This window comes from Podarcis muralis, chromosome 12, assembly GCF_964188315.1.
Source record: "Podarcis muralis chromosome 12, rPodMur119.hap1.1, whole genome shotgun sequence".
In the NCBI taxonomy this organism is placed as follows: Eukaryota; Metazoa; Chordata; class Lepidosauria; order Squamata; family Lacertidae; genus Podarcis; species Podarcis muralis.
Window position 1 is genome coordinate 29803215 of NC_135666.1, and position 26129 is coordinate 29829343.

The window sequence follows — 26129 nt, forward strand, 5'->3', positions numbered from 1 at the left end:
AAACAGCTCTGTTTTGGAACGTTTCGGCTCTTGAATGCCAAAAACCTGGAAGTAAATGCTCTGGTTTTTGAACGTTTTTCAGAAGCCGAACGTCCGACGCAGCTTCTGCTTGAGTGCAGGAACCGATACGTTTGACAACCGAGGTTTGACTGAAGCAAAATGTGTGCATCTGGTCTGTACTAGGCCACATTCACACCATACTTTTAAAACACTATGGTGCCACTTGAAACAGTCTTGGCCTCCCCCAAAGAATTCTGGGGAATGTGGATTGCTAAGGGCACTGACAGTTGTTAGGAAGCCTCTACTCCCCTCAGCTATATTTCTCAGTCTAGTTTAACAAGCAATCCCACTGCACAGGGAGCTCTGGGAATTGTAGCTCTGCAAGGGGAATAGGGGTCCCCTAACAACACTCCACATCTTTCAACAAACTGCGGCTGGAAAAACCCTTCACTTAAAAACAAAGCCAAACCACCCCCTATACACAGAGAAACAGCCTGATGCTTCTCCCTAACATGCTAGCTTTCTGTGTACGGGGATTTTGTTTTAATTTTGTGCAGAGACAAGCAGTCAAACACTTCATTCCCCTCCTTTCTCTCTCTCCACCCCACTGACAGCCTGAAGTGCTCCAGTCTGGACACAGGTTTCCACGTCATTCTGAAGTGGGGACCCTCTTGCATCTGGGGGACTCCCTGAGCATTTTGGAGAGAAAGTAGATAGCAGTATCCTATCACTTTAAGCAGCCATGACCTCTCCCCCCCCCCAATAATCCTGGGGACTGTAGTTTGTCAAAGGTGCTGAGAATTATCAGGAGACTCCTATTCCCCTTACAGAGCTGCAATTCCCAGAATGGTTCAACAGTCAATCCATTTCCCAGAGTAGTGGAAAGGTCCCTGGCTTAGTGAGAGAGCATCTGCTTTTTTCCAGGTTCAATCTTCCACATCTCCAATTAGAGCTGGGGGGGAAATCCCTGTCTGAAAGCCTGGAGAGTTATTCAAAAGGATGGCTGGTTTCAGTTTGTATGTTGTTTCAGAAAGTGCAACTTAGATTTATCTTTTAAATGCAAACTCAAATCTAATTTCTCCCCTACCATCCCTAATTGTACCGTTAACACTTTCACCCCCAAGTTCAGCAGCGGGCATTTAACAAAGCTGCCCCTTCTCTCTCCTTCATCCAACTTACTGGTCTTTGAAATTATTTCCCCAGGGTGAACATTGGCCCAGACGCAACCAGCAACACCGCCCATAGTCCTGTTTAGCCTGGTGGCATTTTTCAGCGGTTATGCCAGGCAGCCTAAACCATCATGTCTCCCGGGTAAGGACTTTGTACAAGAAGATCCTGCAGTTGCACCGAGCGTTGCCACTGGAGTTGAAGACCCTGGGAGACCAGTATGTGAAAGATGAGTTCAGGAGACACAGATCTGTTGGTCCGGAAGAGGCTCAATGCTTCCTGCGGGAATGGGAGGCAAGTATCTTTTCATCTTCTGCTGCCCTGCTTCAGTTTATGGGGATGTGATTAGGGTCTGTCTTACATGTATATCTTATCGGCCTTTTTTCACACCTAAAGTTAAGACAAACCATGGTTTAGTGTGAATGCTTAAACATGCAGGCTCCCACAGAGGAGGTTGCACTTGTTTTGCTACCCCGGCAGTCCTTTTAGCAAACTGTGATGTTGCAGCTAAGCCAAGGCCCAGCTTAGTTCATCATCTGAACACACTCATTGTTAAGCACTCTCCTCTTTAACCACGAGCTGTAGACAAAGCTTACTGTGTCATGTGAACCAGGCCAGTGTCTGCTGGCCTTTTGAATACTCCTGTGTTAGAAGTGCATCTGCTGACATTATTATTTATCTACACTTTAGGTGTTGTTTTGCCAATGAACTGCAGATTCCTTAAAGGATATTTGGTAGTCAATATAGGAGGGAAAATATATTTTTATTTGAACGGACTAGGAAAACCTCTTCCAGCAGCAGCAACAACAAAAAACTCTCAAACAGTAAACCACCTTACAATGATAAATAACTCCAAAGGAACAATTCCAAATAAACTATTTCCTCCACCAGACCTTCACCAACATACAACACCAGATCCAGCCATAGACAGCCTCAACAGCATTTGATCCATCATCTTCTTCCTACTTGACCACATTGTCCTGCACTATTTGTACGTGCCTCAACCAGGTGGGGCTGGATGTCTCCACAGCCGCTACCTGTGTTGATTAGGGCTCCTAATCTGGGCAGTCAAACCCCAGCTGGGCCACCCTCAAGGGTAGGAGTGCTCCTGCAAGGACTCACAGGAAGGGTTGGGCTGCGTAAGGCCAAACCTACACCTCTTTGATTTTTTCCCTTCTGTGTTTTCCACTACAGGTGTGCAGAAAGCTATAGAACAACTATTCATTTTCAGACACGTCACTACTAAAGACGCGAAGTCCTGGAAAGAAACCCAGAAAAATAAGGGAAAACTAGTCGTCCCCCCCCCCCCCCCAATTTCTCCTTCACATTTTTAGTCACGGCTTATCCTGTTGAACTTATACAGGGCCAACTAGGGAGTTTATGGCGGTGGGTGAGATTTGAACTCAGATCTCCAAGCCCAGTGCTTTGTTTCCTTTGGTTTTGCCATATGAATGTTAGAGGTTTCTAGCAGTGTTGGAAACAGAGATATGAAAGCTAGGAGCTAAATGGCACCTTAAACCTAGGTTATGGGTGCAACAACAGAATGTCTAGGCGTGCTTTTTTTATAACGAGAATACAAAGCTGAAAAGGAATGAACTGCAGCTAAAATATTATGTTCATTTTTCACATGGTCTAGTCCTTCCCCTGCCCACCCACTTAATATTCTTAAGAGCGTCTCTTCTCCAGTCTTCAGAGTGTAGCTGGAAGTGGGGAGGCAGAAAAAGGTCCTCCTTTCCTTCCACTCTGCAGTTTTAATCTGAAAACTTAGGCGCAGTACTGCGCCCAGAGCTCAGAAACTGCTTGTGCTAATGAAATTCCCTGTCACAAAATGCGTCTAGAACAATGGGAATTTCGAACACTGCTCTCTAGCCAAGCAAGCAAAGGACATTTTTATAGTTCAAAGACACATTCTGGCTAGGCAAAAACACACACAGAGGGCACAAAGCATTGCATACCCTTCCTCCCAGCCTTGATTTTTTTGGTGTGTGGTTGTTTTTAGCTTTGAAATAGCAGGGAGTCTTGGTTAGCAGGCTAATTTTTTATGTTTTCAGGCTTGCTTTCAGATTAATGGGTCCTATCTTGAAAGCCACAGGGAAGTATTCATGCCAGAGGGAGGTGTACAAACAAAGTATTGTTTGTTTATGAGGAAATACTGCTCTTCAGGTAGATCCAATCAGCGGCATCTATTATTAGCACATCCTTCTTCCGATATAATACATGCTTACTTTTTAATTAAAATAATTGGCACTCTTTACAAAGAGGCAGTTGGCATGCGTGACTTGATCGTGGCTATTACCCAAGAGTGTTATTGAATTAACGTTGATAAGACATATAGCCCATAAGTCATGCAAAGCCCTGTGTGTGATATCTGTGTTTTGTTGAGAAAAATGATAACGATTAAAGGTAATACTTAATTCTCTATGGTTCTGATTTATCGTGACAAGAGATGAACACAGGCAAGACTTGGAGTTATGCGCTTCCCCTTCCCCCCATTTTTCTGGCATGGCCACTTTTGCTTCCATTTTTGACCAGCTCGGTTTAGCATTGCTTTTGATCCCTAGATTGTGGCTGGTTGTTAAGTGTGGTTCATGAACCATAGCTTGGCAGATTTGAAAGACATTGCTAACCGTGGTTAATAAAAAGAATGCAAGTGGAAGGCGCCATCCTGGAGGAGGGGAAGGGGAAGCACTTGAACCCAAGGATCACTCCCATCACATGGAGAGAGGGGGAACCAAACCCAGGTGTGGGGAACCTCTCTTCTGAAGACAGATGTGCCCCTTCAAGGCTTCTTGTTCAGCTTCCAGGTACAGTCGTACCTTGGATCCCGAATGCCCTGGAACTCGGATGTTTTGGTTTTTTTTATAAAATTTTTATTAAGATTTTTACATTACAAAATAGAAAAAGAAAAAATACAAAATAAAAATAGTTAAAAACAATCAATCTTTTCATCACATTATTTTTCATTTACTTGTTTCTTGTACCTCCTCGTACCTCCCTTTTTTGTATTCCAATTCAATTTATTAGCTCAGCAGTTTCTTTCCTTTAATCTTAAATTATTATAACCTTGAATTTTTACTTATAAAAAATCATTTTTTCATATTATTTTATACCATTACAGCTAGAAACCACTTAATTTCAATCCAACATCATTCTAACGTTCATTAATTTTACAATGTCTCTGTAGATAGTCTTTAAATTTCTTCCAGTCTTCCTCCACTGATTCTTCTCCCTGGTCTCGAATCCTGCCAGTCATTTCCGCCAATTCCATGTAATCCATCACCTTCATCTGCCATTCTTCCAGAGTGGGTAAATCTTGTGTCTGGAACTCGGGTGTTTTGGCTCCCGAACGCCGCAAACCCAGAAGTGATTGTTCCAGTTTGCGAACGTTCTTTTGGAACTTGAAGGTCCAACGGGGCTTCTGTGGCTTCTGATTGGCTGCAGGAGCTTCCTGCAGCCAATCAGAAGCCGTGATTGGGTTTTCAGACGTTTTAGAAGTCGAACAGACTTCCGGAACGGATTCCATTTGGCTTCCAAGGTACTACTGTACTCTCCCTTGGCCTCTCCTTAGGCAGCAAGGAAAGGTAGCAAATTGCAGCTCCTAGGTCATTGGTCGTCCCCCCCCCCCCCCCCGCTTTAGGTATTTTTTTTTCCTATTTTGTATTTTTGTGCTTGTCCCACAGCTGAGATCTACAGATGAAGTGTGGTAGCATACAAATTTAATAAAGAAATGATAATAATTCTCCCCTCCTGCTGCGGTCCTGATCCAGGTGATCCATTGGTATTTATATGACAATGCAAATTGCAGGTGTGATCCAGATTGGTAGTATATTTTGTGTGTGTGTGTGGGGGGGGAGTTAATGCCTCATCACACACACACACAGCTGCTGCCACCAGAGTTTCCTGATCCAGACAGGGCCTCCAGCACCTGCTGTCTGTGTTAGGCAAAAACCTTCCAGCTGCAGAAATTGAGAGGTTCCCCGCACACCCATTGTAAATTGCAGTGGGCTGTGTGTAAGTGTTAGAAATGAAATTAATAAATAGATTAATTGTGTATGAGGGAGAGAGGAATGCCTGCTGGATCATGCCCACCTAGTCCAGGTTCCTGTTTAACGCAGTGGTCTGCCAGAGGCCTGGAGGAAACTTGCAGGCAGGACCTGAGGACAACATCAGTCTCCACACTGGCAGCTGGTATTTAGTTAAAATGGGAAGGGTGTGATCCTAAGTATGCTTACTCAGAAGCAAGTCCCATGTAGGCCAATGGGTTTTATTTCCTAGTAAGTATGCTTAAAACAGCAGCTGAATGTGCACCACCATTTTGAAGTTCAAAGGGGAGATTGTGCGGTTGTTGCTATAGTGATCTGCCCCGGCTTGATTTCTGAGTCAACATTTCTTCATCTGTGCAAGCCTTTACAGCAGGGATGGCCAAACTCGGCCCTCCAGCTGCTTTGGGACTACAACTCCCATCACCCCTAGCTAACAGGCCCAGTGGTCAGGGATGATGGGAATTGTAGTCCCAAAACAGCTGGAGGGCTAAGTTTGGCCATCACTGCTTTACAGGGTAAGAAAGTAGATTGCTTTTTTTGCTTGCATACTTTTGTTTCTTACCACTCCAAGCTGAAAATTCAATTGTTTTGCAGAAAAAGGACACTATGTAAGATAGAGTTGGCTAAAGTAGGCATGACGCAAAAGTGAGTGTACTGCCTGGAATTCTGTAGCCAGAACCTCAACTTACATATTTAATAGAAATTATGCTGACTGGTCCATTGGTCCATGTGCATCCATATAAGTTCCTTGCATTATTTCCTTTGCAAAAGGAACTGGGAGTTACTTAATATACTCCAGGATTTGTGCTGAGTGAAGAAATACCAGCCCCACTAAAGACAAGAAGCATTGCTCAGGTTTCCTTTTGTTTCTAAGAATTTCATGAAACTGGACACATATTTCCGTGGTTTTCTATGAAACAATACGTTATACAATCCCCACCTTTTAAAATAGGCTCAGATCTCTTGTCGTGGAGGCTATCTTTAGGCACTTTATTGTACACCTACAAGTTGTAATTATGTTATTCTTACTCTCTTACTCAGCATTAAATGCTGGAAATGAGAATACTTTATTTGTTTCTGGATCATAGGTAGGCCCAAGAGAGGTTCCTGAAGGGGAGAAAAAGGGAGGCATTACATCGGCGGATGGAGTATCTGACAAGATAGCAGGGGGAAACCAATGTCGTACCCTCCAAATGTTGTGGACTACAATTCCCATCATCCTTGTCCAGTGGCCATTCAAGCTGAGATGTTGGGAGTTGGAGTCCAGCAACATCTGTGTGCCTTCTCACATTGGCTTCCCCTGCCATTGAGGCTATCAGTCGTCATGCTATATGGCAGTAGTCTTCAACTTTTTCAGATCCAGGACTTGCCTTTGACTCAGAGATGAATTTGGGAAGCCACTGCTTAACTATTATTATTACCATATCTATATGAATAGTTGTAGTGCTGCTATTGCAATGAGGCTGTGACACCCAAGTAAGTAGATCCTGACCCACCTGTCGAAGGTCAGTGTTTGCTGTGCTGCAAACCCCAACACCCCTGACCATTAGCTAATCTGGTTAGGGATTATGGGAGTTGTAGTCTAATAACATCTGAGGTCCCAAGGTTGAAGAGCCCAGGGGGTCAAAGCAAGGGAGCAAAACACTGGAAAGGCATGGGAGTAATTTTTCTTGTGGTCCTGGTCTGGGAGTGACCACTTTCTGTTTCCTTAGACCAGGGTTTCCCAAACTTAGGTCTCCAGCTAGTCCAAAAACAGCTGGAGACCCAAGTTTGGGAAGCCTTGCCTTAGACAAACATAGGAAGCTGGCTTATAATGAGTCATACTATTGGTCTATCTTGCTCAGTAGTGCCTACACTGACAGTGGCTTTCCAGGGTTTCAAGCACCCAGATTTACCTGCAGATGCCACTGGGGATTGAACCTGAGACCTTCTGCTTGCCAGGCAGATGCTTTACCACTGAACTACAGTCTGTTCCCAAGGCAGTGGGTGTTGCAAGGTCCCTAGAGATTAAAGAAAAGGACTTAGATTAGGACCGGCCCTGGGAGATGACAACCCCAGCTCCAGAACAACAGGAGAGTGGGCTTTTTAAAATGGCAGCTATGCCACCACAACCCATTGACCAGTTTCTGCTAATGAAATGATGGGTCTTTTGTGGTGATGTTGTCCTATCAGTGTGCAGTTCCTGGAGCTTTCCACACGGTGGCACCAACGGCCTTTGCCAGGTGTTTCACAGCGCTCATGAATTGGGTACAGATGTGGCCAAGGCGGGTCAGGCAACAGCTGCTCTGGCCTGTCATCATGATCCGTACCACGGTGGGGTTGATTAGCGCTGCTTTTGACCTGATAAGCAAGCATCGCCAGATGCCTTGTTGTTCCTGCTTCGCCCAAAGGCTTCCATAAACGTGGAAACACTGGGATCTGCCTTCGACCAGATCAGACTTCCTGTCTGTTGTCTCCTCCGATCGGCAGGGACTCTCTCTCAGGCAGAGAGCCTTTCCCATTATCTATGATGTCAGGAGCAGAGAACCTATTGCATTGACAGGTAGCACAGAGCTGAGTGAGGAACCTGTAGCAATCCAGATGCTTGTGGACTCCCAACTCCCATCCGCCCCAGCTAACATGGCCAGTGGTCAAGGGTGGTGGGAGTTGTAGTTCCTCACCTCTGTGCTACTCGATCCTTTTAACAGGAGATGCTGGGGATTGAACCTGAGACCTTCTGCATGCCAGGCATATGCTCTGCTACTGAGCTATGGCCCATCCCTATACCTTTTAGCTGTGATTCCTGCATTATAGGGAGTTGAACTAGATGACTCTTTGGGTCCCTTCCAACTCAACATTTCTTGGTTTCTGTGATTTTTAGATGCCCTTTAAAATAAATAAATAAATGAGTTGGCTCTTAGTATAGGCTTCTGTATGCAAGCATGTGTTCTTCCTCTGAACTATAGTTTTTTCCCTTATACAGTGACGCCTCGGGTTAAGAACTTAATTCGTTCCGGAGGTCTGTTCTTAACCTGAAACTGTTCTTAACCTGAGGTACCACTTTAGCTAATGGGGCCTCCCGCTGCTGCTGCGCCGCCAGAGCACGATTTCTGTTCTTATCCTGAACCAAAGTTCTTAACCCAAGGTAATATTTCTGGGTTAGCGGAGTCTGTAACCTGAAGCGTCTGTAACCCGAGGTACCACTGTAACTGCAACAGTCTTTTCATTTGAATACTGTTTGTTATAATAGGAATTAGGATGGAAGCAACGAAGCTAGGGTTTCAACATATGGGTTTTCCTAAGCACTTTGGAGGCTAAATAATAGCCACCATAGCTTTACCACGTTGCTAGTGTGTGTGTGTGTGTGAAAGAATTTTCGCTCTGGGAGATGTTTTTAAAAAGCTTTCTGATATAGAAGGCTCCAAGGCATCACGAAAAGGTCTCATTGTGATTTGAGTGACATGGTAGAAAATTCGGTTGCACCTCTGAGTGTACATGCCTAATATATATTTAGGATACAATAAGTTTCTTTACGCAGCATGGGCTCCATTTTGCTGCGGTAACTTTCATCATTTATTTCCTTTGTATCGCTTCTCCCTTTTTCTGATTTTGCCATTATTAAAATAATCATCCAAGCTAGTCTCTTGGGAATGAGTCTTCTTGATTTAAATCAGTTTTGAGCTGGGCTTATATCATTACACTTCATGAAAGAAAACTTTTTATTTAGGATCAGATCTGTATTGCTTAATTTGCAGTTTCAGAGAGAGAGGGAGAGAGAAAATGAATGCAATTAAATAATTTAGCCAATTACATTTTTTAAAAAAATCTGTCAGTATTCAGTTACTTTATGTATCATTTACAAAAAGAGATGTTTGGTTCAGTTTTCTTTTCTTTCCACACGCACCTATTTGACTAAGAGTCTAGAACTCAAAAATGATTCCTCTCAGCCCCATAGTGAGCGTCATGGAACACTAAGTACAGTTTTCCTTGATATATTGCTGAAGGATTTGCATGCCTTTGGTCAAAATAAAGACAGTAAGGGGGTGAACGTGGACATGGGACAAGTCTTGCACTTTAGAAGAAAACAATTGCTATCTACCTAGCTAATATATTTTATTGCAAAAAGTGATTCTAGTGGTCTTGAAAACTCAAAGCTGGGGACATGGGTGTGTGGTCTATAGGTGGGATCCAGAGTGTCCTATCTGTGGAAGTAGGAAGACACCCATTGGAGAGACAGGGAGCCATTTTTTTGCAGATTCTCCTTCCTCTGATAGCCACCCCCCTTGCAGCACCTCTAATACTGCTTTGGTGACCCCTGCCAAACCCTCTGAAGCAGCTTTTCAGGGAGAAGACATACTTGAAGTTTTTTAAAAATAAAATAAATACGTTATTTTATTTTTAATTGAATCCTTTTCATGCTTATGTGTTTGCTTTCCTGTGCCCTCTTCAGAAGGAAGGGCGGGATATTATTATAAATGATGATGAATTGTCAGAAATCACGCCCTCCCCTACCCGGCCCGCAACATCCTTCCTCTAAGCAGGGGCATGATCCTGATTTAGTGGTCTGGGTCCAAGTTGGTGTAAACTACCGGCGAAACATATTACGATCCAAAGACGAACTATTTTCTTATCTGAGCATTAAAAGGATAATTGCTTCAATCCTTCACCTCTGATGTGTTTATGAGAATGCTGCAGTCCTTGTGTCTGTACCAGAGTCTTAGTAACATGCAAGCGCTTAGGGAAGAAAAAGGCTTCTGATTCAAAGGCAACCGCTCTGCCAAAATTGGACTCCCCCCCCTCCCCACAATCAGTGTCACAACTAGGCTTCAGTGATGGTATGAGAATTTAGTTGTCGGCTCTGTATCCCATTTTCTCAGATGCACCTATCTATTCTTTTCCTTGCCTTGCACTATCAAGTTCTCAAGAGCTGTCACTTTTACGTAGCCGTCTTCAGATTAGGGAGTGCTCTCTGTGGAATCTGAACGCAGTTCTAAAAGCTTTAATAGATACCTCTTTTTGAACTTCCTCCTCTGGTGTCAGGCTGTTTCCTGACTATTAGAGAAGTAGCCCTGCGAGCCATTACCTTAGCAAAAAAAAAAAAAAAAAAAAGGATCTCTGAGCAGGGCAGCTATTACAGAGAGAATAACTCTTGACTATTCCATAGAGACAGCTGCTCCCCACTCTTCCTCACCACCGTATTAAGGACTGTGATTGAATTGCTCTTTTCAGGAGAATTCATGTGTTCTGTGCAGCATCAGAAACCTTCCCGATTGTTTCTGGTGACAAGTAAATGTAATGGGAGAGCATTTAATTTGAACCGTCGAGTTTCACTTCAGTTGCATTAAATTCAGACGCCCAACATGGTACTACTGCATGGCAGGGAGGTCAATGGGAAAGGAAGCCTAGTATACGCCGAGATTATATTTTGGATGAAAAAGAACATTATTAGGGCGAGGAAGACATTATTAGACCAGTGGTCCATCCAGCCAAACTTCCCCGTCATTGGCTACAACATGGGAGAAAAACATAGAGTTCCGCAGTTGATTTTGGACTGCAGCCCCCATCACTCTTGAACGTTGGTCATGCTGGCTGGGGATTATAGTCCCAACAACATTTAGGGACCCAAAGTTGTGGGAAGTCCAATCTATTCCATATGAATACATGAAGGTGCCTGGTCTCCCAATGGCCAAGCAGGTGCCTATGGGAAGTAACAGCACATAGGTTGGCCAACACCTGGTATGCAGAGGCATGCTGCTTCCAAGAGTAAGGTAGAAAATAGCCACTTGCACTGGTTGATCGCCTTATCATCCTTGAATTTGTCTCTTGCCAAACTGGAACAGAGAAATCTTTTTTTTAAAAAAAAAACTTGGAAAAACCCCCCATATATAAAAACTCGGCAATTCCTTATCAGACTAGAGAAAGACATAATGGATTGACACATTAATTGTTCCCTTGGCGGAGAATAAATATTTAATTTGATAGAGAATTAAACACATTTTCTCTCGCTTGGCACTTTGAAATAGATGATGCCATGTTGGATATTATTCATTTTGGGTTTAATTCATAGGTTTGAACGTGTTTGCATTTTATTTTTTTTAAGATAAAGAATAGCATTATATCGCTGCGTGTTTGACAGAAATAACTTGTACAGGCACACCCCCCCGACTTATGCGCGGTTGACTCACGCATACATGCAGCACTGGGAAATAAATACATAAATTCCGAGCTGAAATGGCGGGAGAGGGCTGGGAAGTCCTTGTGGCTTGTGAGGAGACCCTCCCCAGAGCCCGAAGACGACGCCAGTGAGCCAAAAAATACTCGCATGGCCTCCCCATTGGTGTGCAGGGGCTCTTGTTGCTGCCATACTACCCCGCTCAACAGCTGCTGGGTGGCAAGCTGCACGCTTACACACATTTCACTCATGCAAGCAGGGGCCCGGAACGTAACCCTCCTGTAAGCGAGGAGTTGCCTGTGCTACAAAGGTAAGATCACAGCAACACCACACAGACAACTCCACCATCTGATGCAGTTTATGCAACACTCCTGATTGCCTACACTTGGTCATGGGAGGGCAACCCGTGTTCCTCAAGATGTTTTTGGACTCCGACTCCCAGCACGGCCAGGATCAGGGATGATGGGCTCTGTAGTGATGGCAGCATCTAAATGGCCGCCGGTTGCCTCCCGCTGCTCCACTCTGGGATTTTTTTGGGGGGAACGAGGTCTTCATTCAAGAACCTATCCTCGCAACACTGACGCAAAAACTCCGCACGAAGAAGAAGAAGAATTTGGACTTGATATCCCTCTTTATCACTACGTCAAGGAGTCTCAAAGCGGCTAACAATCTTCCCTTCCTTCCCCTCAACAAACACTCTGTGAGGTGAGTGAGGCTGAGAGTCTTCAGAGAAGTGTGACTGGCCCAAGGTCACCCAGCAGCTGCATGTGGAGGAGCGGGGAAGCGAACCCGGTTCACCAGATTACAAGACTACCGCTCTTAACCACTACACCACACTGGCTCTAAGTACACTAAGCAAAAGAATGAAAGACCACTGCCCACTTCTTTCTTCCCCCACCTCTCTCCCCTGATTTTCTCCCCGCCAACCTAACAGTGTCTGTGACAGCAGCTTCTCACACTGACCTGTAGAAAGGACTCTATGAACTGAAAACACATATGTTGTATGTACCCTTGTTAGAAGTTGTACCAGGACCAGGATTGTGCCTGTTTTCCCTGATCCTGACCCTGGTACAGGAACAAGAGAAGTTCAGTTCACATTTAAAGACAAGCCTGCTTAGTTCTCATTTTATGAAACAATGACCTGCCATCTTTCTCATCTTCTGATCTGAGTCTATGTATATACGTGTTAGATTTCTGTGTGGTTCATGGCTGCTATTTTCCTATGTGCATAACTCTTTGGATCTGGACATGCATCTATCAGGGGAGATATTTTGTAGGTGTTGCTTTATAGAATCCATTAGCAGCTGAATTAATAACAAAGAACTGCATGTGAGCTTAATTGGTGGAAAACCGATAATAACGTGTAATGGGTTTTAATTGCTGTGTGAATAGATGCTTGGAATTTGGTTTGTGGTCTCTGCTTAGTGCCTTTGTTCTTTTGCCCCATCAAATGTGTTCAGAGTCTGCTCCGTTGTTGGCGTCGTCATGCTCTTCTCCTAATTAGTCTATCCCATTGGTTAATTAAAGCTTTCCAGAGTGTAGTATGCCTTGCAGTGCTTGCCAGCCTTTATAAACATACGAGGTACGTCCCCGTCCCCCCAATGCATGCATTTGTTTGCATTTCTGTCCAGATAGCATCGAAACAGCTCCTTAGAAACTGGAACGAAGGAGGTAATTCTGAGAGTGGTAGTGGTAAACATTTCTCCAGGAAGATAATGAAATTCTAAATTGATGACACTTCGGCTTTTTTGATAAAATTGTTTTGCAGATATTGTGTGCAAGAAAAACAAGTAGTCATATTTCTGCTTGTGTATGTGTGAATACATTACTAAAATTAATTCCCTGCAACTGTGTGTGAGTAGATATATATATACAAAACAGAAAAAACAAAAGTAATAACTAATTTCTTGTGCATAAAGGAGTAACCCAAAGGACTAGGTCTGCAGCATTCTGAGGCACATTAATTACACACACACATACCCCCTTGTGCAAGTTAATTGAAGCAAAGCATGTTTTCTATCTTGCTCGTAATCCTGTACTCGAAACAAACACAAAAAGTCAGTTGATCCTTATGGTGTCGGAAGCCTGCAGCCAATGGAAGGAATGATGCGCTTGCCACAATATATTGAGGTTCTACGAAAGAGAGTTATTCCAGAGCTGAAAAAGAGGTTTCCTGACGGTACTGGGATATTGCAGCAGGACTTAGCCCCCTTTCACACATCGAAAGTGGTGAAGAAATTCATGACAGAGCAGCAAATACAGGTACTTGATTGGCCAGGGAACCCCCCGGACATAAATCCCATTGGAAATTTGTGGGCTATATGCAAAAGTCACCTCCGTGCTGTAGACTGTAAGACTATGGAGAAGCTCATTCAGGCACTGATTCAAGTGTGGTACAGGGATCCGAAAATCAACAGTGACTGTTGGAAACTAGTAGACTCTGTGCCAAACCGTGTTAAAATGCTGCTGAAAAATAGCAGAAGTCATATCGGTTAATTATGTATATGTGAGTTTTGTACAATAAAGTACATTGTTTCAATTAATTTGCACAAGGGGGTATGTAGAATTTGTTTCCTTGGAAGTAAGTGCGATTGATCACAGTGGAATACAGTGGACTCTCGGGTTGCGAACGTGATCCGTGCGGGATGCATGTTCGCAACCCGCAGTGTTTGCAACCTGTGTCTGCGCACGTGCGGGTTGAGATTTGACGCTTCTGCGCATGCACAACTGCTGAAACCCGGAAGTAACCCGTTCCGGTACTTCCGGGTTTCGGCGGTATGCAACCCGAAAAAACGCAACCTGAAGCGGCTGTAACCCGAGGTATGACTGTATAGTCTTTCAAGGATCTGTGCTTGGAGTCAGTCCCTAACACCCCATCAATCCTATGCACATTTACTTTGAAGTAAGAAGAAGTGGTTTAAAGTGCTGGAAGAAGCACGTTCCCCGAATCCCAAGGGGCTCCCTGTTGGAGCTGTTCTCAAAGGAACAACCAGGAGCTCCCTTTAACTGTAGCTGTGTCCATACCTGCCCCACACCTGAAATCAGGTGACACCAGGTGTGGGGCAGGTATCACCTGATGTCACCTGATTTCAGGTGTGGGGAGGTGTGTGGGGCAGGTGGGCATGGTTTATGTGCTGGGCCAACTAGGCTGCAGACCAGAGGTCCGCTACCCTTGCTATAGGCTATAACCAAAATGTTGGTGTATCTAAGTGAATCAAAACTCATTAATATGACACGCCGTGCTTAACTTTTCTTAGTTCAGGGCTGCAAAGGTAGAGAACGCTTCATTGTATGAGAGTAAGTCACGTTGCTATGGCAGCTAAGGCAGAGGAGAAGAAGCTGAGATTTCTGTTTTATTTCTAAGAAGGTGTATTCATTTTAAACACTCCTTTATTTGCAGCTTCCAGAGCTACATAGTTTTTCAGGAGGCAGGGCTCGCACATTGTTTGATTGCTGTCAAGAGCTTAAAGAGTATTTGAAAGCTTTTCCTTTTTCGAAACTTAAAGAGAGGGGGGCAGGCTTAACCTTACAACTTCTATTGAAATCCAGGCGTGACGAATGGCCTCCTGCATATAAATGAATTAACATTTGCATAACATTTTATCTCTTTTGAGCTCTTCTGTGCTTCTTCCTAACGAGTAGTCATTATTGTGTTTCCTGTATATTAAGTTGGAAATTAGAAATATTCAGTATTTAACAGCATAATTTGTGCGTGTTTCACTTGGAAATGTTCAGTGGGGCTCCTTGCAGGGAATGTGGGCTATAAATCTAATAATAAATAAATAACACATGGAGAAGAATGCTGCTTTGCTTCCCCAACGGGAAATCTATTGGGAAAGTGCAGGATGCTTGGAAAGGCAAATGATGTTTTAGAATTGCTATTTCAGGGTGTATGGCAGAGATGGATAATCTCTCCAGATGTTGGATGACAACTCCCATCATCCCTGCCCATTGCCTACATTGGTTGGGGGTCTAAAGGGAGTTGGCATTCAACAGTAGCTGGACGGTCACATATTCCCCATCCTTGGGGTAGATAAGTAGAGTTGCCACATAACAACCTGGGTGCTGGACATACAGCCAGTGATGCAGTAGATGAGATAGCTGCACCTGCTCCCACCTGGCACCTTCCTGGGCCCTTCACCTGTCTCTTTCTTCTTCATCTGCTTTCTGTCTCTTGACAAGTTAGGCAGAGGGATAGGTAGCAAGCCCAAAGAGGGAGTACATAGGAGTTGCTACAGCAGCTCATATCCTCCCGCATCAGACATCTACAGGTGCCTAGGTAGGCATGCTATACAAAGCTCAAAATATTTGGCAATCCTATTTTTCTTTAATACAATGCTTTAAGAATACTTTAGACCAGAGCTTTGCAAATCGTTCATGTTGGTGACACACTTTATCGACATGCATCATTTTGCAACACAGTAATTCAGTTTTACTAGCAAACCGGAGGTTAAACTTAACTCCTTTCCAGCCCCAGGAGGAGCACGGCGAGCGTTTGTGCGACACACCTATACAATGCAGCTGACACACTAACGTGTCGTGATACCAAATTTGGAAAGCTTTGCTTAGGGGCAATCCCTTGGATGTGCACGTTGCAACAAAAATGTAACACACTTATTGGGTTTCTGTAGTCAGTAGGATTAATTTTTTTCATACTGTCCTAAAAAAAAAGTCAGTGTTGCAATTTGATTAGATATCCTTCCCTCCGATCATTTCTCATGCATCTGGCCTCTCCCTGCAATGAATCTTTGTGACAGTAAAAGCAGAACTCAATTCTCTGTGGAAATAAAAGATTTGTTCTTGACAAGAGTGAGACTGAATACCGAGTCAAAGTAATGTATGGATTATATGAGTTGAAAGTGCCATCTGGAATCAGTAATGTTTATATTTTGGATCTGGCAACTGGGAAGTCAGTGGTGTTGGCTTGGAAGCAGTATTTTCTTGGCACATTTAAAAACATACTGGAATAGGAGCAAGGGGTCTAAGTGCGTACTGATAAATTTAAGTTTGCCCAGTTCAGGTATTCTAGTGCAACAAACCTACTTGAAAAAAAACAACCATCTTTTTATGGTTAGGAAAGTGATGGGGAAATCCATCGAAATGTGTGGTATGAACAAACAACCAACAGGAAGACTCAGTGCAAAACAAGATTTTACACAGGAGATGTAGGAATTGTCTTCCTGACCACAGGAAGCTGTGGGGTGCTCTACATTCCTCCCCTTCTCAAGCAAAAGACCATCACGCAACGTTAAAACAGTGTACATATTTGCATGAAATCTGTAGTTAGACTTCAGCTCAAAACAAGGTGGTCAGTTTGAGTAGATCCCAAGTTAAGTTTTAAAGGAAGCTCTCCTATTCTTTTCCCCAGTGCTTGTTGTGGATTTGTACAGTGGAAATATTTTCACATGATTTGTGAAAGTTCTTTTACCCAATAAGCACGTGCTTATTTCTTTGGGTGAACACTCCCACAGGGTTTTCTGTCTGACTTGTTCAGTATTCTGGCGAGATACAGCTCAGCTGCTGTGTGTTCTTTGGCATTAGCATGTGGAGTACTTTGAAATACCCAGAGTGCGGAAGTGATGCTTTTCAAAGCTCCATATGTCTTTGAACTGCGCAAGCCTTTCTATCAATTGAATTTTTAAAAGGATCCCCAAATTAGTACAGTACTAGATTCATCCCCCCCCCCCAATGGACTGGGAGCATCCGATTCCCTTTTGGTTTCTTTGAACATCCAGGCCTACAAGGATGCCATTCTTGCTGTTTAAGGTTGGAGAGCTTCATACCTGGCCGGTTTACTTCTTGACTATGGAACACTGAGAACTAAGTTTCCTTCAGTACTTAGTTGTCATTGACTTCAGTTGCTCAAAGACTGAAAGTAAGAAAGCTGATCATAACCCTTCTAGGCACCAGAAATCCTTTACAAGCAGTGGAACAAGAATTTGTTTGATACTTGAATTTCTGGGCAGATCCACACATTTTTTCCTACCCGACTCCTTGGAGGTATTGGTGGATTCAGACAACCTTCCCCACTTCCCCAATGCATACTGATTTTTGTAGTTTCCTATGGGCAGCAGTCAAGTGGAGTTAGGTTGTCTGAAAGGCTCCCATAAGTAATGGAATCCATAGGTGCCAGAAAATGAAATAACACCTCAATTTACACCAGCTTGGGGTTGCAAGGTTAACGCTCATTTTCAAAATCATCTATGATTTTATTCACAATTTTCAGAAGCTGCTTGACAGGAGGAGAACACTGTTACTTACCGGGAGGCACAAGATGCTGGGCATGAGACCATGTATCTTTGTCCCTGCCAATTTATTTGCACTGCACGGACCTCCTGCCATTTCCATGCCCCATCTCTCTCCTAGGAAGCAGTAACTGCTCATCTGCCAGAAAAGTGGCATAGCAGTACTTGTGATAGTTTTATCTGTACTCATGATGCAGATTAACCATAACTTGTTGGGCTCATTTAATCAAAACTGGAAGCAAAATGATCTGCATTGGACAAAGAGGAACTAGGATGGAGGACATGAGCTTGGCAGGAGGCTAGACTTCTTTCCACTAAGAAATCCAAACACAAACAATACAGTAATTCGATTTTCTCAAGGCAAGAGCAGTGAGGGAGACTGGAGCTCATCTTTTCCATACCCTTATTTGTGTTGAATGAGAAAGTGGTATTAAGTAGCCTCCCCCTTCCCATCATGCCTCATTGCTGATTCTCATAAGTAAATCTTGTCCACATAGTTTCCCATGCAGTGTTGACTGATGCTTCTAAGGATCAAGGAATCAACAACGACACTTGTGACATGGTTTGATAAAGACTGTCTAAATGTGATGAGACAATCAATGTGGTTGGCAAATCTCCACAGTGGGTGGATGGCGTGCGGTCCTTGTTTACTTAAAAGCAATGGAAATAAACACACGGAAAAGCATTCCATCCTTTGCCAAAAGGGGGGGAAAACCCACTCACCCCATGATACGTTTAATAGATTCATTTCACTAACAAAGGCAGTTTGAAATAACCCGATGATAAATTGCTGTTGGTGACTTGGTACAGGAGTTCAAATTGAAAAGCAAAGTAACTGTCAGTTCAAATTAGCTTCATTAATTGATTCTATAATTTGATCTACTTAAGTGTTTCTTTTGAAATCTTAATACATCCTTTTAAATTACTTGCGGAGTGTGGGCTGCTGTGAAGTTGTAGCCATTGCAAAAGTGAAAAGAAAATATAGCAAGTTAACCCGACGGGCTGGTAATGTTTCTAGCATTTACAGTTATCAAAACACATCAGTAAGATGAAGGGCAATGAGGCTTATGAAGATTACAGAGGAATAACTTTGTTTGAAACAATTGCTTCAGAATGCATCTATTGACAGAATATATGATTAGGTTGAAAAGATAAGAGAATCAACATTGTTGGAAAGAAAGCTGCTAATAAATTTTTTTAAAGGTGCATCTTAAGAAAGTATTAGCCGAGCATACAATTATATAAAGGATATGATGAATGTATTCTTAAAGTTTCTGGTGTCTTAGAGTGGCTGGGGAAACCCAGCCAGATGGGCAGGGTATAAATAATAAAATTACTATTTTTATTATTATTAGACTGGGATGGGGAAGAATTTTCAGGCTGAGGGACAAGCTTCTGAGAACCACATGACCATGGTGGGTGATAGTACTGGCAAAATTAATGTGGGGCAATGAATAGGACCATTATCCACTCCACCCTCAAATCTCTCTGTCCAGACAAGCAGGAGGCATTATCATTGTTCAAGGTCAGAGCCAAGCAAAACCATTTGATAAGGGAGTGGAGGAGGGCTGGGAAGCCGTGTGGCCATGAGAGAGTCACATAGGCCAGTTAAAAAAGAACCGGATGGCCATATTTGGCCCCAGGCCTGAGGTTCCCGACCTCTGCTGTAGTCTGTATGCTGGTATTTTTTATTTGCGTTGATAGGAAGGATGTATCTTTATCATCTTCTTCCGCTTCACATACTTAAGTTGCAGTGGTACCTTGGGTTAAGTACTTAATTCGTTCTGGAGATCCGTTCTTAACCTGAAACTGTTCTTAACCTGAAGCACCACTTTAGCTAATGAGGCCTCCTGCAGCCGCCGCGCCGCTGGAGCACGATTTCTGTTCTCATCCTGAAGCAAAGTTCTTAACCCGAGGTAATATTTCTGGCTTAGCAGAGGCTGTAACCTGAAGCATATGTAACCTGAGGTACCACTGTATAAGTAAGTTAGCCAAAATTCAGACCACAGTTATTTACGCACACACGCACAGAATAGAAAATAAAGAAGCAACGGGACGTAAGTGTGCATAACTGCGTGTGAGTTAATGGGGTTTATTGGTAAATATATACATCATGACTAGGGATTTAAGACTGATCCAGAATGGATTTGGATAGAATACTTCAGGAATCAAACTGAACATACCAAAATGTAGTTGGCAGCCGATGGCCAACTACAGGTTTCTATAAACAGTGATGCTTCTCTACCGCCCATCATGTTTTAACTACCTGAAGTGTGAAGCTGTTTTCAACACGGGAAACAGCAAGCAGATAAATAAATATATAGGGGGGGTGGGTAAACCATTACAAACTTTCGATAAATTATCTGTGAAAATAGTCAGTAGTTCCTGCTTTTTAAATAAAACAAGTCCCTCGTTACCTCAATTGCTTCATGGCTACCATGGCAACAAACAGGAATATAAACAGAAGACCCTGCCATACTGCAATTATAACGCCATGTCTGTTCAATGCCACCATTACATATCCCCCTTAATAAATTCTGCTCTAATATTAGAAGCTGCTGGAGCAAAATACACAACTGCTTCTGTGTAGAGAACACAATTATCACCAAGGAAATAAAGAATAATACGGACAAAGGTCAGATCTTGCCTAATTGACCTCAAGATAGGAGGACAGAATGTCAGGTAATGCAAAAGATGTTACACTCCCCCACACTTATAAATAAACTTAATTGGCTGGCATCGTGACCGTCAAACACGGAGTGGTTGTTAAGACTTTCTTCTCCTTCATGGACCACTTGAAAATTGCTGAGGGACTTGAAGGACTACTTAAATGATTTTTCTGCCTGTTGTAGCAATTGTAATGCGCTGGGCAAGAGCCTGCATGACATTCAATTGTATTTATATTGCTTCTTTTATTGATTGTATATTGTACTTTATTGTATTACCATTTGAATTCCTCAGACTTCAAATTATAGCACAATAAAATGCAATATAACAAATAAAAGAACCAATAAAAGTGCAATTAAATATCCATATGAATATTTAATGCAAGGAATGTGCCATTTCCCGTCTTTGTCCACAAATCCATAGACACCTTGCAGATCATCTAAATAAAGCAGAGGTCCATGGACCAGTTTGGGAACCTAAAGGATTTTTTTTTAAAGCCAGCTATTTTTTTTTAATTGAATTATATACAGTACTGCCCTATACCTGGAGGTCTCAGGGCGGTTCACAGAACAAAATCAAAATATAAAACCACAAAATATGTAATCAAAATAAAACATCCCAATAACGCCCCCCCCAAAAAACAACAACCCACAACCCACCACATTTAAAAAGGGCATAGGATGTCAATCAAATCAAATGCCTGGTTAAAAAGGAGCATTTTTGCCTGGTGCCTAAAGATGTATAATGAAGGCGCCAGGCGAACTTCCTTGGGGAGAGCATTCCACAGATGGGGAGCCACTGCAGAGAAGGCCCGTTCTCGTGTTGTCACCCTCTGGACCTCTCGAGGAGGAATCACATGAAGGAGGGCCTCAGAAGATGATCTCAGGGTCTGGGTAGGTGCATATGGAAAGAGGCGGTCCTTGAGGTATTGTGGTCCTGAGCCTTTTTATAGGTCAAAACCAGCACTTTGAATTGGGCCCAGAAACTTTAATTGGTAGCCAGTGCAGTCAGACCGGGATCAGTGTAGTATGCTCAAAATGTCTTGCTTAGGTGAGCAACCTGGCTGCTGAATTCTGCAATAGCTGAAGTTTCCAAACCATATTCAGAGGCAGCCCTGCATATAACACTTCACAGTAATTTAACCTAGAGGTTACCAGAGCATAGACAACAGTGGCTAGGCTCTCCCTGTCCAGATAGGGACATAGCTGATGGAAGGCACTCTGGGCCACTGAGGCCACCTGAGCCTCGAGCGGCAGCAAAGGATCCAAGAGTACCCCCAAGCTACAAACCTGCTCCTTCAGAGGAAGTTTAACCCCATCCAGAGCAGGCAATCTCCCACCCGTCAGGTCTAGGGAACCACCCACTAACAGTGCCTGAGTCTTACCTGGATTGAGCTTCAATTTGTTGGCTCTTATCTAGTCCATTACCGAGGCAAGACACTGGTCCAGCACTTCCACTGCCTCACCTGCAGATGTAAAGGAGAAATAGAGCTGAGTGTCATCAGCATACTGCTGACAACACCCCTGGATAACCCCACCTAATGGGGTGTTAAACAACGTGGGCGATAGGATTGCACCCTGCGGAACCCCACATTGAAGGTTCAATGGTGCTGAAAAACATTCCCCAAGCAACACCCTCTGGGAATGACAATCCAAGTAGGACTGGTACCACCGCAATGCTATAGGTTGTATGTGTGGAAAGGATGTTAAATGCATAGAGCCATTTAAAACAAAACAACAACAAAACAACAACAAACCTAGGGTGATCCATGGTCTTGGATTTCCAGTGCTAAATTGAAAAGCTATTTCTGAATTGCAGGACCATAGTGGCTTGCTTCAGCCCTACATCTTTAAGGCCCTATTTTCCACTCACGAGAAGTTTCATTTCTACTTTGGCTTTGGCAAACTAATGAAACAATCCACAGATCTTGTCAATGTTGCTCTAATACATTCATTCTTGGTTCAGCTTCAAGGGGGAATTTTTGCTTTTCATCTATACAGTGTTATTTGACTACAATATGAGTTCATTTCATATTCTTAAAAAAAAAAAAATTATTGACCTACATTGTTATTTTCACCATCAATATTTACTGTTTCTTACATTGTTTGGGGGTCCTGTTGATCTGGTTTATGGATTCTGAAGCCCATTTTCCTGCCATTATATATGATCTTGACAGCATGACTAGTGATCACAACTCAATGAAAAACAGCCCCAAATCTTACACTGGACTCTTGGTTCTACTCCCTCTGGAATATAGCTGTGATGGAGAAATTTACACAGAATCTGAGATTTTGACATGGACTAGAGCCCTCAAACACGTTTTCCATGATTTGGAATTCCTTTAGTTACATATACACCAGAACCATCATTTTCAAGACAACCATCAGCACAAGCCTGACAAATCTGGAACTATACTTGGCAACCAAATAACCCTAACATTATTTATTTAACTCTTATCCTTGCTTTTCTTGCCTTCTTTTACGACTGCACTTTTTTACCTAACCCATACGCAACTGTATTTATTTTATGTGCCTGCTTTATAGTTCTGCTTTTTTATGTTTTAATTTTCACTGGTTATTAAAATTGTTCCCTCAGCTTTGTATACATTCTAAACTGAACTAAAAAATCATTTACAAATAAAAGGGGAAAGAGTCCCTGCCCTTTAAGAGAGTGTATTTTTTTAGGGGGGCTCAGGGAAGAGAAGAGCGAGCTTTCATTCTTCGTAAACTTCCTTAACATGGGTCCAATCCACAATCCCTGAAGTGTTTCCTCTTTTTCTTTCTTTTTAGAAGTATGCAGCGACGCTGTTGCAACAAACTGACCCAAAGGCACAGAACTCTACAAGTCATCCTCGTTTTGGGTCCCACCTCCCAGAAGAAAAGCTTCATGCCCTACGAGATGAGCAAGTTGGGCAGCTCCAGGAACTGATGCAAGAAGCTACCAAACCCAAGAGACAGTTTAATATTTTGGATGACACAGATCACAAAAATTGACGTATTACTTTGGATATGCTTTAAGTAGGGTGGTGGGGTTTTTTGTTTTTGTTTTGTTTTTGGTGACTCTTTAGCTCTGTTTTGGAAGAGATTTTCCCTCCAAAGAATAAATGAAACTGATGTTCACCCTTTCTGTTTTATTTCAGCCTCCAGGGATACGTAGGACAAATATTTAGAAATACACATGGCCCCATTTATATTAATTACAGCCTAGCTAGTATTTAGAATAAAGGAACATTTTGGTTGTGTTAAATTTGTCAGATCCTGGGGCGGTGGTAATAGTGCAGGAATTAAAACTAATGTGTTTGTGCTAAGACTGGATTTTCTGGGCAAAGAGCCCATTAGTATATATTCCCCAAATGGTTGAACAGCCCTTCCCAGGGAACTCTGGGAAGTGATGCTCTGGGAGGGGAATAGGGGTCTCCTATCATCTCTCAGCACCTTTAACAAACTGCAACTCCCAGAATTCTTTCGTGGAAGCTGGCTTCTGCAGTGGGCATAGCAGAAATGATCAGGGATTTGTTTTGAATGATCTTATTCAGAAGTATGTCAGTTTGTCAGAAAGCTGCATTAGTTATAAAAATACGTATGTTTGTATATATATAATTATTTTGTTGATCTATTGTCTGCTTTTTCACTCCATTGATCAACAGTCCGTGGACAAAAAATAGCAGTTATATCATTGAATCCATGACCGCACAGTTTCTTACATAGGAGTTCTGCTCTAATACTGATGTTAAAAATGAAATTCCAACTCTACAATTCTTTGATTCTACGGCATTTTAAATCTTCATCTTCTGGAGTAGCTAAGACTCCAATATCGGCGTTTGGAAGGAAGAATCTTTGGGTCGTCATTATTCTGCTGAAGTTTTATGTCATGGCAGCTAATGTTGGTATTAATTTTTCTCTCTTTCCTAATTACAAAAATCATTACATCTGTACTTAATTAGCCTCATATTTTTGTACTAATTAACTTTCACTTGCCATTTACTGCTGTTAATGCCCTTTTTGGATGGCGGCAAATGACATTTTTCATTTATTCATGTTCAGTTTGACTACACTTTCTGCCTCCTAAATTTGTAGCGCAGCAGAACACGGGCCCCTTTCAGGCATTCCGCATGTGCAGGTACCGAATGCATGAAGTAGTCAGTGAGAATGAGTGGATAGCTCTGCCCCAAAGGCCTGTACCTCTAGCAGGTGTGTGATTGGCTCCAGTCTGAAGGGGATCTACATACATACATATATCAGGATGGGGAACCGAGTCTATCTAGGTTCCCAGCCCCATGCAGGGAGGCCTAGTAGACTGGGCACACATGATATATGGATGATATATCTGCTACAATGTTTTGCAGTAAATGTGCCTTCCCTCAAGATCCCCACTTCTGTCGTACAGTATTGCCTCTTCCCGGAACAGAAGGTTGTATCCAACTAAGTTCTACTCATTGAACTTAACTCATAACCCGAATGTAGACTTCTGGGTTAGCGCCATCGGCTAATGGCGGATTCCCTCCGAGCTCCGGAGGGAATCGGCTCCACAGGATTGGGTCTTGCCGCTGCGGCGACGCGGGGACCCTCAAAAATCACAGGCGGTGAAGCCTGTGAACCTGGTGACTTGGCGGGCACCATTTGTGCCCCCCCGACCTGCGAAGGAGCCTTTTTAAAGGCTTCGGAACGGGGGACGGGGTGAGCGGCGCGGTGCTGAGAGTCGACTGCTTCTCCTGCGGAGTGAAGCTGCATTGCCATGGTTGGAGAGCGCTGACTTCTTCTTGTGAGCAATTGGACTTTAAAGCAACAACCCGTGAGTAGTACGGAAATTGGAATTGTAAAGAAAAATTTTTTTAAAAAAATTAGGCACGATCGGGGAAGGCGCAAACAGGAAGTCCGTCTCCCCGTCTTGTAAATAATCTAAAGCAAGGACCTGCTAACTAAGGTCGAGAGAACCTTTTCTTTTTTACTTGGTAAAGGACATTAATTTCACGATTTGGCAGTATAAGAAATCTTACTGGAGGATAAAGAGCTAATCTTGGGAGCTGAAGTGCCACCCCCCCCCCGGACCCGGGAGTGCTCCGCGAGAGAGCCTGCTGATGAGGTATTGAAGAGTTTGACAGCTGTCAAATTAGCTGTCAAGACAGAAATAGAGAACTTTGTTTCTGTTGCTTCTGCTGGTTATATTTGTTATAATTTGGTTACAATTTGTTGAAAACAAGGAAGAACTGATACAAACTAACTTGATTTTTGGATTTGAACTGGAAGGAATATTAAGTAACCAAAATCCCTCTAGAGGGGGTTTTGGGACATTACAAGAATGGCTGGAGGAGGGAAAATTCAAGCTGAATTGGACAAAGTTTTTGTTCTCTTGGGAAAGTTACAAGGCCAAATTGATGTTTTGGCTACAAATGTTGCAACTCTGGACTTAACAGTAAACAACATCACTGAATTTGATAAGGATTTGATTCAGGAAGTCCATGCAGCTGGACAAAAAGAGAAACTTGAGAGCTTTGAGAGTGTGGAGAAGGAGATATATGTTGTTCCTGAGGAAAAGGAAGGAGGAGCTGTAATTTTGCAATGACAAAGGAGAGCCAGAGGCCTGAAATGATGGCTACAAAGGAAAATAAGAACTTGACGTCGAAAATCTGGTCTGAATTGGAGATTGAAGAATGGAGAGATCTCCTTATGTGGAGATCTGAAGACCCAAGGATTACAAAATTGCTTAAGGTGGAAGTTGGAGCTTTGGGGACATTTGGACTTGAAAGGAGTAAGAAACAAGATTCGGGCTCCACTTTTAAGTATGGAGGTCTGGCTGGAAGAAACATGGATCCCGTTGGGCCAGAGCTTCTCCGAGATCTGGTGTTTAATATTAAGG

At 43.0% G+C, this 26129-nt stretch overlaps 1 protein-coding gene across 1 annotated transcript; it reads left to right on the forward strand.

Moving 5' to 3' along the window:
- The first annotated feature begins 1180 nt into the window (after window positions 1–1180).
- Window positions 1181–23392, forward strand: SDHAF3 (succinate dehydrogenase complex assembly factor 3). Its single transcript, XM_077936966.1, has 2 exons — window positions 1181–1461; window positions 23063–23392. Exons 1-2 carry the CDS (start codon window positions 1279–1281, stop codon window positions 23264–23266), a joined length of 387 nt encoding a protein of 128 aa, XP_077793092.1. The 5' UTR covers window positions 1181–1278; the 3' UTR covers window positions 23267–23392.
- Window positions 23393–26129: the final 2737 nt, after the last annotated feature.